Source organism: Rhagoletis zephyria, unplaced genomic scaffold (genome assembly GCF_001687245.7).
Source record: "Rhagoletis zephyria isolate East Lansing unplaced genomic scaffold, Rhagoletis_zephyria_1.1 Rzeph_scaffold_00121, whole genome shotgun sequence".
In the NCBI taxonomy this organism is placed as follows: domain Eukaryota; kingdom Metazoa; phylum Arthropoda; class Insecta; order Diptera; family Tephritidae; genus Rhagoletis; species Rhagoletis zephyria.
Genome location: NW_016157205.1, coordinates 116,970 through 130,157, shown reverse-complemented (window position 1 = coordinate 130,157; position 13,188 = coordinate 116,970). Strand labels below are relative to the sequence as shown.

General features: G+C 35.4%; 1 protein-coding gene across 8 annotated transcripts in view; it reads right to left on the bottom strand.

The window, feature by feature from the left end:
* The window catches only part of ct (homeobox protein, cut), a 282,653-nt gene extending 274,927 nt beyond the window's left edge, over positions 1–7,726 (bottom strand). For 4 of the 8 annotated variants that reach the window (XM_017635214.1, XM_017635257.1, XM_017635265.1 and 1 more), the window contains exons 1-2: positions 7,279–7,721; positions 3,413–4,319 (exon numbers count right to left, since the gene is read on the bottom strand). In XM_017635214.1, coding sequence (XP_017490703.1) covers positions 3,413–3,532 — 120 coding nt within the window. In that variant the 5' untranslated portion in view covers positions 3,533–4,319; positions 7,279–7,721. Of the gene's footprint in view, positions 1–3,412; positions 4,320–5,138; positions 5,422–7,262 lie in introns of those variants that run through there. The other 4 variants (XM_017635243.1, XM_017635235.1, XM_017635223.1 and 1 more) reach the window with 4 other exon arrangements.
* Between the last annotated feature and the right edge of the window lie 5,462 nt (positions 7,727–13,188).

Sequence of the window (13,188 nt, the reverse complement as noted above, 5' to 3'; positions counted from 1 at the left end):
TCCAGGTGGATTTTTCAGATTTAAATTTCTTCCAGCGCAATGCATTATGAAATGATTCGATGTGGTGAAGAGAACTTGATATTGTATTAAGCGGCTGATTTTAGCGCGAAATTTTGAAAAAGTGGATTTTTTATTCTAGGTCAAGATTGGGAAGAATTATCAATATTTTTAAGCCTGTTTGTCAAAGTGTTTCGAAAAAGCTCGAAGGTCTTGAACCCGTAATTGAATTGTCAAAATTCCTTTAAAATATTGATTAAGTTTACATTTTTTACGGTTATAAAAGTTGAAAACTATGCAAAAAAGAATGTTGAAAAATTGAGAAAACACCTGATTTGTAATTACGATTGCCTTATACACATTGAGCTCTCATGCATGAGCTATAGTTCGAAAATTAAAAAAACGAAAAAATTTTTTTTATACGAAATTTTTGCAGCTTAGTTAAAATTTCATATGTTTGGAGACTTTGAGTACAAAACTACGCCGTAGAAGTATTTTCATCCAAAAATTTTCGGAAATTTTGGGAGCTTTTCTAGTTTCAAAATATTTTTCATATGTAAAAATTTTGAAAACTTTTGTAAAATTTTTGAGTTTTTCGAAAGCTTCCGGCTTTTTCCTAGTTCAGTTCTATAAAACGCGAAATTTTCATATACATAGTTAAGACTTTGGACAGTTAAATAAAGTTTTCCTATTTTTGGTAATTTTGACAATTCTTTTAGTTAGGAACATTCCTTAAACCACAAAAGTTTTGAAAATCTCAAACCCTAAAATATTTCTCTGGCATAATTACATACAGCGGTTCAGTAAAGTTTTCGAGATTTTGAGTTTTTTTTTTAGTTCAAGAGCATATTTTTGGCGTACTTTAAGAAAAAATTATTTATTTTCAAATTTTTTTGTTTTGGTCGATTGGAAGTTCGAATCAAACTCGAAATTATTTGAAAAATTTATAATTTGTTTGGAAAACTAATCTAACTGCCGGTTACACTTGAGGCAATTCGTAGAATTCGAAAATTTTGAAAAAACTCGAAAATCGATATCTTTAATAAACAATTTTAGCAGTTACAGCTCTATTCTGCGCTGGTAAAATTTTGTAACCGGTAAATAAAATTCCTGTAAATTTTTAAACCTTTTTCGCATTCTATGTACTCTTGTAACTGATAAATTTTGTTACCATCTCATAAGCTGGTAACAAAGTATTGTCCCGTTATACTTGCAATGCCAGAATATCCACAATTATTCATAGCTGAATTGCGGAATATTTTAACTGCATTACCAACGTACCTAGAATCGCGGTGATAAGAACTGGTAAAATTTTTGGTAATAAAATGTTTACAAAATCTTCGGTAACGTGCAGAATAGACCTGTTGTGAAATTTTCCTGTTTTCGGAATTTTTGAGACTTTTTTAGTTCAAGAGAATATTTTTACTGTACTTTTTACTTTTGAGTAAATAGAGTTCATTTTGAAAATTGCGTAGAAAAAATTGTTCAGGTTTTTTAAATTGTGTTGAAAAAACGAAATGGCTGCGATAACTAATTTATTTGTTGGAAAAATAATCAGGGGCTTTCTAACTGATATTTACACTTGAGGCTTTTCCTTGAATTCAAAAATTTTGTATAAAAATCGATATCTTTCATAAAAAATGCCGGCAGTTAGGGAAATTTTCCTGTTTTTAGAATTTTTGAGATTTTTTCCTAGTTCATGAGAATATATCTACTGTATTTTGTGAAAATAGGGTTCATTTTGAAAACTGCACTAAACAAAAGGAAATTTTAAATTTTTTTTAAATTTAAAAGAAAAAATAAATTTCTTCGATGACTAATTTATAAATTTTTCTCTTGAAAATTATTTTGAAAATTAAAAAAAGTGTTTTGATTTCCTTGTTTTTTAATAATAAAGTGTAAAAGTTTAAGTTCATAAGATAAGAGAATCGGTTCTAAAAATTGCTATCCTCAATAAAGAGTTCTTATATTCTTTTTCGGTTCTTTGAAACTTTTTTCGCATTTTAATTGTTTCAAAAACGAATTTGGGCATTTTTTCTTATGAAAATATTTTTGAAAAATTGAGAAAATGGTTTTGAATTATGTACATTTGGTTTCGCACTTGAGACTGCTCAAAAATTAGTTAGTCAAAATTAATATATGTATCTACATTAATATTTAAGGAATAAGGAGGTTAAAGGAATAAAACGGTTCTAAAATTTTTTTTTCGGTTCGAAATATTTGTCCAATACAATTTTTTTCAAAATTTATGCACACTGGAATTTTTAAGAACAAGCTTTTTAGTAATAAATTAGAATAACCAAATATTTAAGCGAAAAGGGGATTGTCAGATATTAGATATATAAAAAGCTTCCGTTTGCGATTTAGCGGTGTGAGCTTTTTTATTTTCGGAAAAACATGAAATTCGAATTTGTTTTAAATTTTTTTTTAACTTTTCACATAAATACTTTTTAAAAATTAAAAAAAAAAAATGTTTTGCATTTTTTTACAGAATACTATTTTTTATAATAAGTGATTAGAAAGTGCAATTCAGAGCATCTGTGAAGACCTACAGTATAATGAAATTTTTTTTGAACCAAAATAACCGCTTTTTCTACTAATTAAGTAACTGTATCAATAACCGAACCAAAACTTTCCAGAAATATTCGATCCCAAAAATTTTTATAAAGATTTCATGTTCATCTCGAGCAATTTTTTATCTATAATTTTTTTCACTTTTTTTCTTAGTTTTTTATTTTATTTTTTTAAATATGGTAATACCATGGTTATTTACCATTTTAACTATGTATACATACATGCGTATGATATTAATTATACAAATATATATTTTTTGTTTGTTTTTTGGGTTGTTGCTGAATGAATATATCACAAATATACAATTTTTTTTTTTAAATTTCCGAGCCGAAACCCCGGTTCAAAGACACAAAACCCGTTTTTACGAACTAATCCAAAGTTGCAAAAATGGTTCCAACTGCTGAACCGAACCAAAAAAATGTTGTATCCTGTTCACTTGATTCTGAGGTATGTAATTCAAAACGACTTGTTGCAAATTAGAAAGGATATATCGCAGCCAAATGTAAAAATTGGAGAAAAAAATTAAAAACTAGATTTTAGTACGGAGGGATTTTTAGAATAATGTATGTTATCAGAAATTATATATATCTTCGTTAAAAAAAATCTAAGTGCCCGAAAAGAAAAAAAAAATAAAAAGCTAACACCTTCAACCAGCTCTGACAGAAATTTGAAATCAGTGACTATATTCATACAAATTTTCACACCAATTTATGTATTTTTTTGTTGGCAACACCTTTTTAACTTTGTTATAGATAATAAGAGTGGAATCAGCAGGACTTTCCTACTCTTCGCTTTTATATATACATACATAATTCTTATAAATTTCAAATCACTCACTCACCTGTTGTAAAAATTGTGCCAATAGATAAAATTGCTCCTTTTTGAAAAACCAATCCATCGATTGAACAGCCGTCAAATCCATATCGGCTGTCCCAGCGGCTTGCGGCACTTGTGGCTGCATTCGGTGGCTGCTAGCGGCTAATAATAATTCTGCTGAAGTTGGCAGATTGCTGCTATCGTTGCCGCTACTATCACTGCTGCTAAATTTATTAACCACTGCTAAATTGTTGTTATTATTGTTGTTAGTATGCTTATTAAGCGTTGTTAAACATGCAGTTGTATTAACTAGTGCTGTTGCTGTTGCTGTTGGTGTTGCTGTTGCTGCGCTTGCTAGTGTTGTTGGCGTTGCTGCCGCCGCAGTGGTTGGTGTTGTTGTTGCTGGCGAAGTTGGTGTTGTTATTGTTGTGACTGTAGGTGGTGTACCAGCACCAGCAGCAGCTGCAACATCCGCACTGGCACCGGCAACGCACGCGCTCGCCGTTGTAGTTGTTATTGTTGCCGCCGTTGTTGCTGGCCTATGGACGGCACGCGTTGTTGTTGTTGTTGTTGGTGGTGGTGTTGCAATTTTTGGGGTTTTTATTGCTGGCGTTGCCGTGTTTGTTGTTGTTGTTTAGTTGTTGTATTTTAAATTTAGGGTTTTTTCTTTGCGTTTTCCAGCAGTCGCTTGCGGTCGCCGCTGCTGTTTGCACACGCTAGTTCACTTTTCCGAAGATCATTTGTTTTAAATTTTTGTTGTTGTTTAATTTTCACAATTTTCTACACCTTTTCACTACTTTTTTGCTTTACTTTTCCTCACTCAGTTCAAATTTTCTTCTTCGTATATCGTCTTACGCTAAATTTCAATCTCTGTCTGACCTTAGCCATTTATGCGGCAAGCTGGTTTTTTTGATTTTGAATTTTTTTTATAACTAAAAGGAAACAAATTTTGTTTTACGTGGGCATAAAAAAATCAGAAAAATACGGCAAACACACTGGAATATTTTTGTGTGTCACTCTTTCTTGAATATTTTTAGTGAAAAACAAAAAAATTTCAGCTGGGTAAAAAAAAAATTTATAAAAACTATTGATATCGGGAAAATAAGTCTTTAATCGTAATCGTATTCAAGCACAGTTTTTATAAAGACTGTCAATATGCTTGACTGGAGTTTTATTATATTTTCACAGTTTTTCATATAAAAGTTCATTCGGTTTGAGCCTGAGCGTCCTTTTACCAAAAAAATTCCACTTTTTTCACTTCGGCTTCGTTTTTAAATAAGATTTACTGCTTTTTAAATTACTTTTTTTTCTAATTTGAAGTAGTAGTATTTTATCAATAAGTCTGCTTTCTTCATAATTTTTTAAATTCCCCTAGCATAAAAATTCTTGCTTACGTCTTCCTTTAAAGTTAAATTTCCCCTACTATTTAACTGTTTTTCGAGCTAAATTTTTAATTTCCTCCAAGTTTCCCTTTTTTTAAATTCTGCTGTTTTTTTAATATCTGCAGATGCCTTACCTAATTTCGATCAAATGTCTTATTTTTTGCTATTTTTTTTAATTTTTTTATATCTTGAGCTACCTTATCTGAACAACTTTCGTTAAAGTTTTTAGTTTTAATGCGAAAGTTATTATTTGTGAACTTCGTAATTTCTGCTTCTCAAAATTTTTTCAATCCCTGTTTCTATATTTTCCATTCGAATTTTATTTTGATAACTCAAAAATTCCAGTTTTTTACTCCCTAATTTGCTTACCGGTAAAAAACCTCACATAAGGACCTGTCTACACTTGGCATGAGAAACTGACTTATTTACGGAGAGGGAGAGGCCATTTGCGAAGCATTCTGTTCGCGGCTCAGACGGAGAAATATTTTTTTTTTTTTTCGTTCAGTTACAAAAACTATACACTGTGATGAAGACTTTCCATTATTTGCTGAAGCTATTCACAGTCTGATTTTTTTGAAATATATTTTTTATTGGATTTCAAAAAGGAAACTCCCAAAATATTTTTAGATTTGAGACATTTCTAATTAGTTCTTGAGCTAGTTTTAGTTTTTTGAATATTTTTTATTGACATGGAACTTTTTGCATGTACAAAATTTAACACATTTTTTATTTTCCTAACAAGTCGCTAATTTCTAAGCCATTTTTCAGCAAATTTTTTCAACCAAAATTTGAATGTTTTTCAACAACTTCTTGCCATTTTAAGGGTTTTAAACAAGTTCATACATGTTTAGTTCATTTCTCAGCATTTGCAGACTTTTCAACACGATTTTTCAGTATTTTCTAAGTCTTTAAGAGTAGTTGCTACATTTTTGGGGGCTTTCAACAGGGATTAAAATATTTTCAAATAATTTTCGGCACTTTCTGAGGTTTTCGACACGAGTTCATATATGTATTTTTTAAGCATTTTTCAGCATTTTCTGGGGTTTTCGACACAAGTTCATATATTTTTTAAAGCATTTGCCAACATTTTCTTGGTTTTCTAAAGAAGTTCGTACGCTTTTAATTAGTTTTCGAGCCTTTTCGACGTTTTTAACCAAAGTTCCAAAATTTGCAAAGCGTTTTCAAAGAAATTTTTGAGTTTTCATCAAGAGTTCGAACATTTTCAAACCACATTTTAGCAGTTTATTGGGTTTTCAACACGATTTCTCATAAGTTGAAACCGTGAGCATTTTCTAGGCTTCGACACAAGTTTATATATTTTAAACCGTTTCTCAGCACATTTTTGGGGTTCGTATTTTTGTTAATCTTCTTTGCTTGGAGTTCGTATGTTTTTAAGCTTTTTTTCAACGCTTTTTCTGCCTTTTCATATAAGTTTTCATATTTCAGAAAAATTTTTCGTTCTTAGTTAGTTCTGATAACTATAAATTTTTTATTAAAAAGTTTTTATTTCACATCTTAACTATATTGTTAATTGTTTTTTTCACGATTTCTATTCAGTTTTTAATTTTTTCGACTTGTTATATATGTAGATACCTACTTAGTTTGGGCCAACTTTTAATAGGCAACAACGCATTTGCCGTCGGTATTCTCTAAAGATGGTTAATCATAAGCCGCAAAGTTTGTGTCTAAAATGTTTTTGTTAATCGCTGAACATGTTGCATGCAGTTGTAAAAAATTTAAAGAATGTCAAAAAGCGGCACTTGACTCAATATTTTTTAATTGGAACCGAAAAGGGGCGAGACTTGACTGATTTTTTTTTGTGGTAGAAAAAAATAATAAAAATTTATATCAAACTATAGCAAAATCCAAATTAGGCATAGACATTTTAAGGAACATAAGGCTTAGAAAGGCATAATAAGCCCTGTTTTAAAATTTTGATTTTTTTTATGTAAATATATATTTTGATTAAAACATTATTCTGCGTGCTCAAAAGCTAAACAAAAAACTTGCATGAATTTCCTAAGAAAAAAGTGCACTTAAAAATGTTTTTCTTTCTCATTTTTAAGTAAAGTCTTAAGAAATTGTTCCGTATGCTTTTTAGTTTGTATTTTACTTTTTAATTTAAATTGTTCTAAATTTTAATTTTCTCATATGCATTAAATTTGCAATTTCAATATATTCCGCTTTTGTGAGCCTGAAATATTGATTATAGTTTTTTTTTAGTAAATTATTTAATTTTTTTTTACTAGTTTCTAAAGTTTTATTCCTTTGAAAAATTGCTTTAATAGACCTTGTGTTCGTAAAAAAAATTTCCGTAAATGGCAGCAGCCGCTAATCCTCAACAGCGTTAATAATTTTTTGCCGTCGCAAGTTGTGCGAACATTTTTTTAAAACGCATTTATAAATATAATTTTTTATAAAAATAAGCTGCTGCACTGTTGCTGTTTTTGTTTATTTGTTGCATTGTTTTGTATAACTTGCGCAAACACATACACTAACAAACACACACCTGTATATAAACACTGTTTACTAAATGCACGCCCACAATTTAGCAAAATGTTGTTGCCTGCATGTGCATGCTTGTTGTTGTTGTTCCAAATTTTTATTTTATTTTTTGTCGAAAATGTTAGTTTTTCACTACCGTTCACGTTGCGCGTCGCACTGTTGTTATCGTCCCCGATATTTATCTGCTAATTCATGATTTTCAACTAATCAAACACCGATTTTCTTAGTAAGTACTCGTAGTACCCATAAAACCCGTTTTATTTTGTGTTTTTTTTTTTTATTTGTTTGTATTAATTTTCTATCGAACGTCGTTTATTGTCCGACCTGGCCATCATGCACTTGGCTCTTTTCTCCATTAATAAATAACAAACAAACACAAGTCAGACAGACAGACACACACGCTCAGACAGCGCAACTCTAATCTAATAAGATGTTGCCTGTCACGAATTCGGCTGATGACTGAACAAATCGAACATTAACGAAGCGCGCACAACCCTCCCGTGTGTGTATGGCTATGGCCAATGTGGCGGCAGCGACAGCGTTAACAGCAGCGACGTCAACTGCGCGACAAGACTACATTGAATTTTAGTTGTACGAGTGTATGGAAGTAGGCAGAGCGGCGGGTGCAACGCCGGCAGCGGCGATGGCAGTGAAGTATTGGCCAACATTCGTACCGTTCGAAAGTCGTCGATGTAGTGGTTGGTTTGGTTTGGTTTGGTTTGGTGCTCTTGTTGCTGTCGTTGCTTCTCCTTATGTGGTTGTTGTTATCATTGTTTGTTCTTCTGCTTGATTCTTCGAGTGCTGCTATCCTCCACGTCGCCCTCCCCACCCACTTCTATTGCTATTTGGTTTGGCGTTGCCAATCGTTTCATCGCTCCATCATCGGTTGCTCCATCGGTTCATTCGCTCTGCGCGCCCACCATCGGCAGCACAACACCACTACCAACACCCAAATGCGGCGACATATCGCTGCTCTTCATTTGGCTCTTTTATTGTTATTGCTTTTTTCCCATACGTTATCGTTTTTATTTGCTTGATTATTATTATTTTTTTTTAATTTTCTTCTTCTTCTTACTTTGTCTTTGATTTACTTTATTTCATTATTACATACTTTGGTTTCTTGTTTTTGTTTTTCTTCTTCCGATGCTTGTTTTTGCTGCTTATCCATATTTGCTTCCATGTGTTTGGTTTGATTTCGTTAAATGCTAACTCGTTGCGCTCAGCCGACGACGGCAGCAATAACAGCAGCAGCGCTGTAAACGTCGCCGTTATGTTAACCGACTGCGGAAGTATGGCGTTCGCATCGGCTTATTTCGGCTCATTTGTTGTGAGTGGTGATGTTCGTTGACTCGATTTATGATTTCGCTCAAAATCTATAAAAGTTGGAAAAGAAATGGAGTGACTGGTTAGTGAAGGTTTTTTAGTGTGTGTAAATATGTATGTTTGTATGGATGTACGTAATTATATGTGTATAGGTTTAGTAGAAGCATTTTCTTTACAGCTCGATTTTAAATATATGTAAATGTAATGAGTTAAGGGATTACATTATCTATTGCGCTATTGACATGACACTGGATATAGTATATACAGGTGAAATAAGTATCACGGAAGATAAGAAATTGTTTTTAGCAACATAACATACATACATACATACATAAATAACACCATGAAAAATTTTTAGAGGTTTTGTAAAGAGCCTCAACAAAAATTGTTCCAATGGCATTATCTATCATTTCGCGATAGTTAGGTAGGCCTAAGGAGATCTTTCTTCCCCTCATCGTAAAATTTGTTCGTTTACAGTGAGTTAAATTTGACACTTTCTGTGCACAAATTCAATTACGTAACGTCTGTTTTTCGGCAATATAACCATTACCTTTGTTGAAGAGATTCTATAATGTTGAGTTCCCTGAGGTCGAATGCTGGTTTAATTTTAGCACCAAGCCCGGACTCACACATTGTCGAGTCTTCACTGATGGCTCCAAAACTGACTCTGGGTCTGGATCTGGGGTCTTTATCGAGGATAATGGGAAATATGTATGCTGCGGTCTTCCAGGCTGATGTATTTGCAGTCCTCAAGGCCATGTGATAGGTGGTGAAAAATAGGTGATGGGTAAGAAGTTTACGTGTCTGTTGTGAAAGCCAAGATGCACCTTAAGGCATAAGCCAGCCCTCTAACTACTTCCAAACCAGTTCTGCGATACAAGTCTCGACTAAATTAGGTTGGTAAACATAACGAGCTTGCTTTACTATGGGTGCCAGGTCACGCGGGGAGTACCTGGTACTGAGACATCTGATCAACTGGCCAGAGTTGGCTCAGAGCAGGCATTCCTAGGTCCAAAACCAGTTATAGCACTCCCACCTTTGGCCATCGAAACCACCATCAGAAACTGTGTTACTACTGCGCTCAGCAATAGCTGATAGACGTCGAGGGGCTGCAGGTAAGCATAACTCAAGTTACCTTCAATATCGAAGGTGTATGTAGTTTTTTTGCTCTCACTGAGCAAATGGGACCGCAGACAACTCCATTTGTCCATCCTGCCTTGAAGACGATGGGAAGAGAGGCACACTTAGACCCAGTGGCTTCGTTTTGATACCTAGAAGTAGAATTCGTGAATGCCTGCTTCATTTAGGTCGACCAGACAGATAAAAAGGTGGTGGTAAAATGAGCGTCTTCTCGCTTACATGAGGGCAGGGCAGTGACATACTATCGATTTCGTCTACATCGCGGCAACTACGGCAGAAGTCATTGGCCCGAAAACCCACACTAATAGCAATGATACCTGTCACCAGCCTTAGTAGAGGGCGTTCTAAACGAATGAGTGCGTCGGATCTTTTTTTGTCTATACTGGGCCATATTTGTCGAGTCGTCCCACAATCGTTTGTTTTCCTTTTCAACGAAGTATGCCCTGACCAATGTCTTACAGCTAGATAACGGTCTGTATGGTCGGCATGTAGTCTGAGTGCGGTAAGTAGACATGGCCTTCGCCGTTTTGTAGGTTGCTGAACTATTCCACCTCGCATGGTCTCATAGAGAGGTCTTTCCCAATTCTGACGAGCTGGTGGTATTATTCAACGTAATTTTATACAGCCGTATCACTTTCGAGGGAATGCCAAATTCAGACATCACGGCGTATATAGGTGGTGAGTGTTGAACTTTTTCTCGAGGGTCTTTTCCAAGATTTGGCGTATTGTAAATAATAATAAGACCTTGTAACCTATCCTTAAAAGGCTGATACCGCAGTAGTTGGCGCGAATGGTGGGGTCGCCTTTCTTGTGGTTTGGTCAGAGCACACTTACTTTGCAATTCCAGTTGTCGGACACGCGTTCATCTGACCATATTCTGCATAAGAGTTGATGCATGCACTTTTCAAATTCTCGCCGCCGTACTTGCAAAGCTTAGCTGGAAGGCTGTCAGCTCCAGCAGCTTTGTTGTTTTCCAAGCGCGCTATTGCTATGCATACCTCGTCATTGACACGAGGTGGAACATCGACTCGTTATCCACAGCTTTCAGCACTGCTACCAATCAGTAGCGTGCACAAGTTTTCCTTGATCATTTAAGTACGTTCTGGACATCAGTCACTTGGCCCCCATTGTTGTCTGCCTAACTCATTTCGCATTTCAAGCTTTTCGCACCCACGTATTTCACCATTAAGGATCCGGAAATTTCAGATGCATACCCACAAATCGTTGTCCTATAAACGTTTGCCGTGGTCGTCATCAAAAAGGGAGTTTCACCCGAGGCTTTGCTGAATTTCTTCACTGGAAGGGGGGTTTACCTGGCGGGTTCCGAACCCAGCACACAACCCATTTCTGAGACGGGGATGGTGTCGCAAGTAAACACACTTTTAAAAAGCGAGCCGCTTCCTCCAAGCAAGATGCACGCTTCCAGCCGCACCTATTGGTGAACCGATGCTGCAGACTTCAGCGAGCTCTTAAACCGAATAAGTCGGAGTGGCCACACCGAAACTCCCTCTCTTTCTGCAAGATCCAAGGCTCGCTCGAGCGAGGACGCAAGAGTCGCGATTGAGTACAGCCGCGACACTGTACAACGACTATACCCCATCGAACTCCAAGAAAAATGATGCGGCTTTTTTGAAACAGGGGTTTGTTCCGGACTGATCGAAGATATTACTTCCATCGTCATTTTCTATAGCCAAATTGGTTTAACGTGAGTCCAAATATTGATATAGAAATAAAAAACGCATATTTACTTTTTTTGTACATTTATCTACTGTAATTTTTCCGCAAATTAGGGACAATTTGAAAATTTAATTTTCCATTTATCTAGTGTCTTCTCCAGGTATTGACGAACTCGTAAAATCTAGTCGATGATGTGTTTTTCCGGTCTGAAGCTACCCTTATAAGGTCCAATCAGTTTGTTCATGAAGGGGTTCTTTCAATGACCATGAACTACATACATAAATACACACGTAGTATGTATATCTTAGGAAATTAGGTACCAATGTATACATGTTAGGATGGTCCTTAAAAAATCAAATGAAGGATTTTTTTAGGTCACACCCCTCAATCGGTAATACCACTGTCACAGATATCACATATAAATTTTGATCCCGATTGGAGAGGTTGAAGGCGTGTCGCAAAGTCGAGGATATCACATATAAATTTTAGTTCCGATTGGAGTCGGTTAATACGTCTTCATAGAGGAATCTGAATTTTGGCCCCTGTTCGACACGCCTCAACCGTCTCCAATCGGGACCAAAATTTATATGTGATATCTTCGACTATAGTAGCATCGACGTTAGGAAGTCTGATGTAAAAATTTGCTTCCTGTTTTTAAGGACCACCCTAATGTACGTACATCAAAGGTTCATTCTTAAAAAAATAAAAAATAAATGCGCAAGATGAATTTCTGTTCCTTTAGAATATTTTATATTTTAACAAGGAAGCAAAACATACTATGCACATACTTAAATTCCCAATGAAATTACCCGCTCGCTACAATCCTTTTTTTGCTGCGCTTAAAAAAAATACTCCACCATACAGCAGCAACAAAAATCAATCTCTCAAATACATACGTACATGTACATCTACTCAAGAAAAAATCGAAAAAAGCGAATTATGGACGATGGAAAAATCTGCTCTCAATCCGAAATGCACTCATTCATTGCCTAATAAACGCGCTCTCAGCAGCAAGATCCACTCAATTCAATGCCAACGACGACGACAACAACGGCGGCCACTGCAGCTGAAGCTGACGCCGCAGCCGCGAACGTTGCAACAGCTCCGCTGACGCTGCTATAGCACCAACAGCAGGTTTGCTGCTTTATTCCTTCGTTTGACTGGCTTCGACTGCTGCTGCTGCTGCTACTGCCTGCAGCTGTTGCGCACACAAATGCGGTCGAGGAGTAGTAGTAGGGTATTTGCTTTTGATTCCTTTAACTGCATTGAATTTGTCATTGCATTACTGTGTTGATTTCTTTTTCTTTCTTTGCAGGCGAGCATGTAAGCTGGATTACTTTCTATTCGAACACCCACTCACCCGCTTTGGACGCGTTGCATGCGCTCAGTGTGCGCTCTCTCTCACTGTTTCAACGAATGGTGTTTGCTATCGTAGCGACGACGAGTCATTTGAAAGATTTTTCCCATTTTTCTTCGATTTCGATTTACGAGTAGACACTGAAGCGTTGCTTTTGTCGATACATTTTTCCGTATGTTTTCTATTTTTGTTTCAATTTTTTTCATAGACTTTTTCCCCCACTCTCTTGTTATTAAAAGTTTATTGCGCGCTCACTCTCTCACAGGCAAACTAGCGCTGCTCTCTCCCTCGCTCTATTTCTCTCCCTCTCTGGTGGGTCTTTTGATTACATTTCATTTGTATGTTCGGTCTTCGATGGCTTCGGCAGTGTCTTTACTGGTTTTTTATCGGCTTTTTATGGGATTTCTTTTTTTGCCT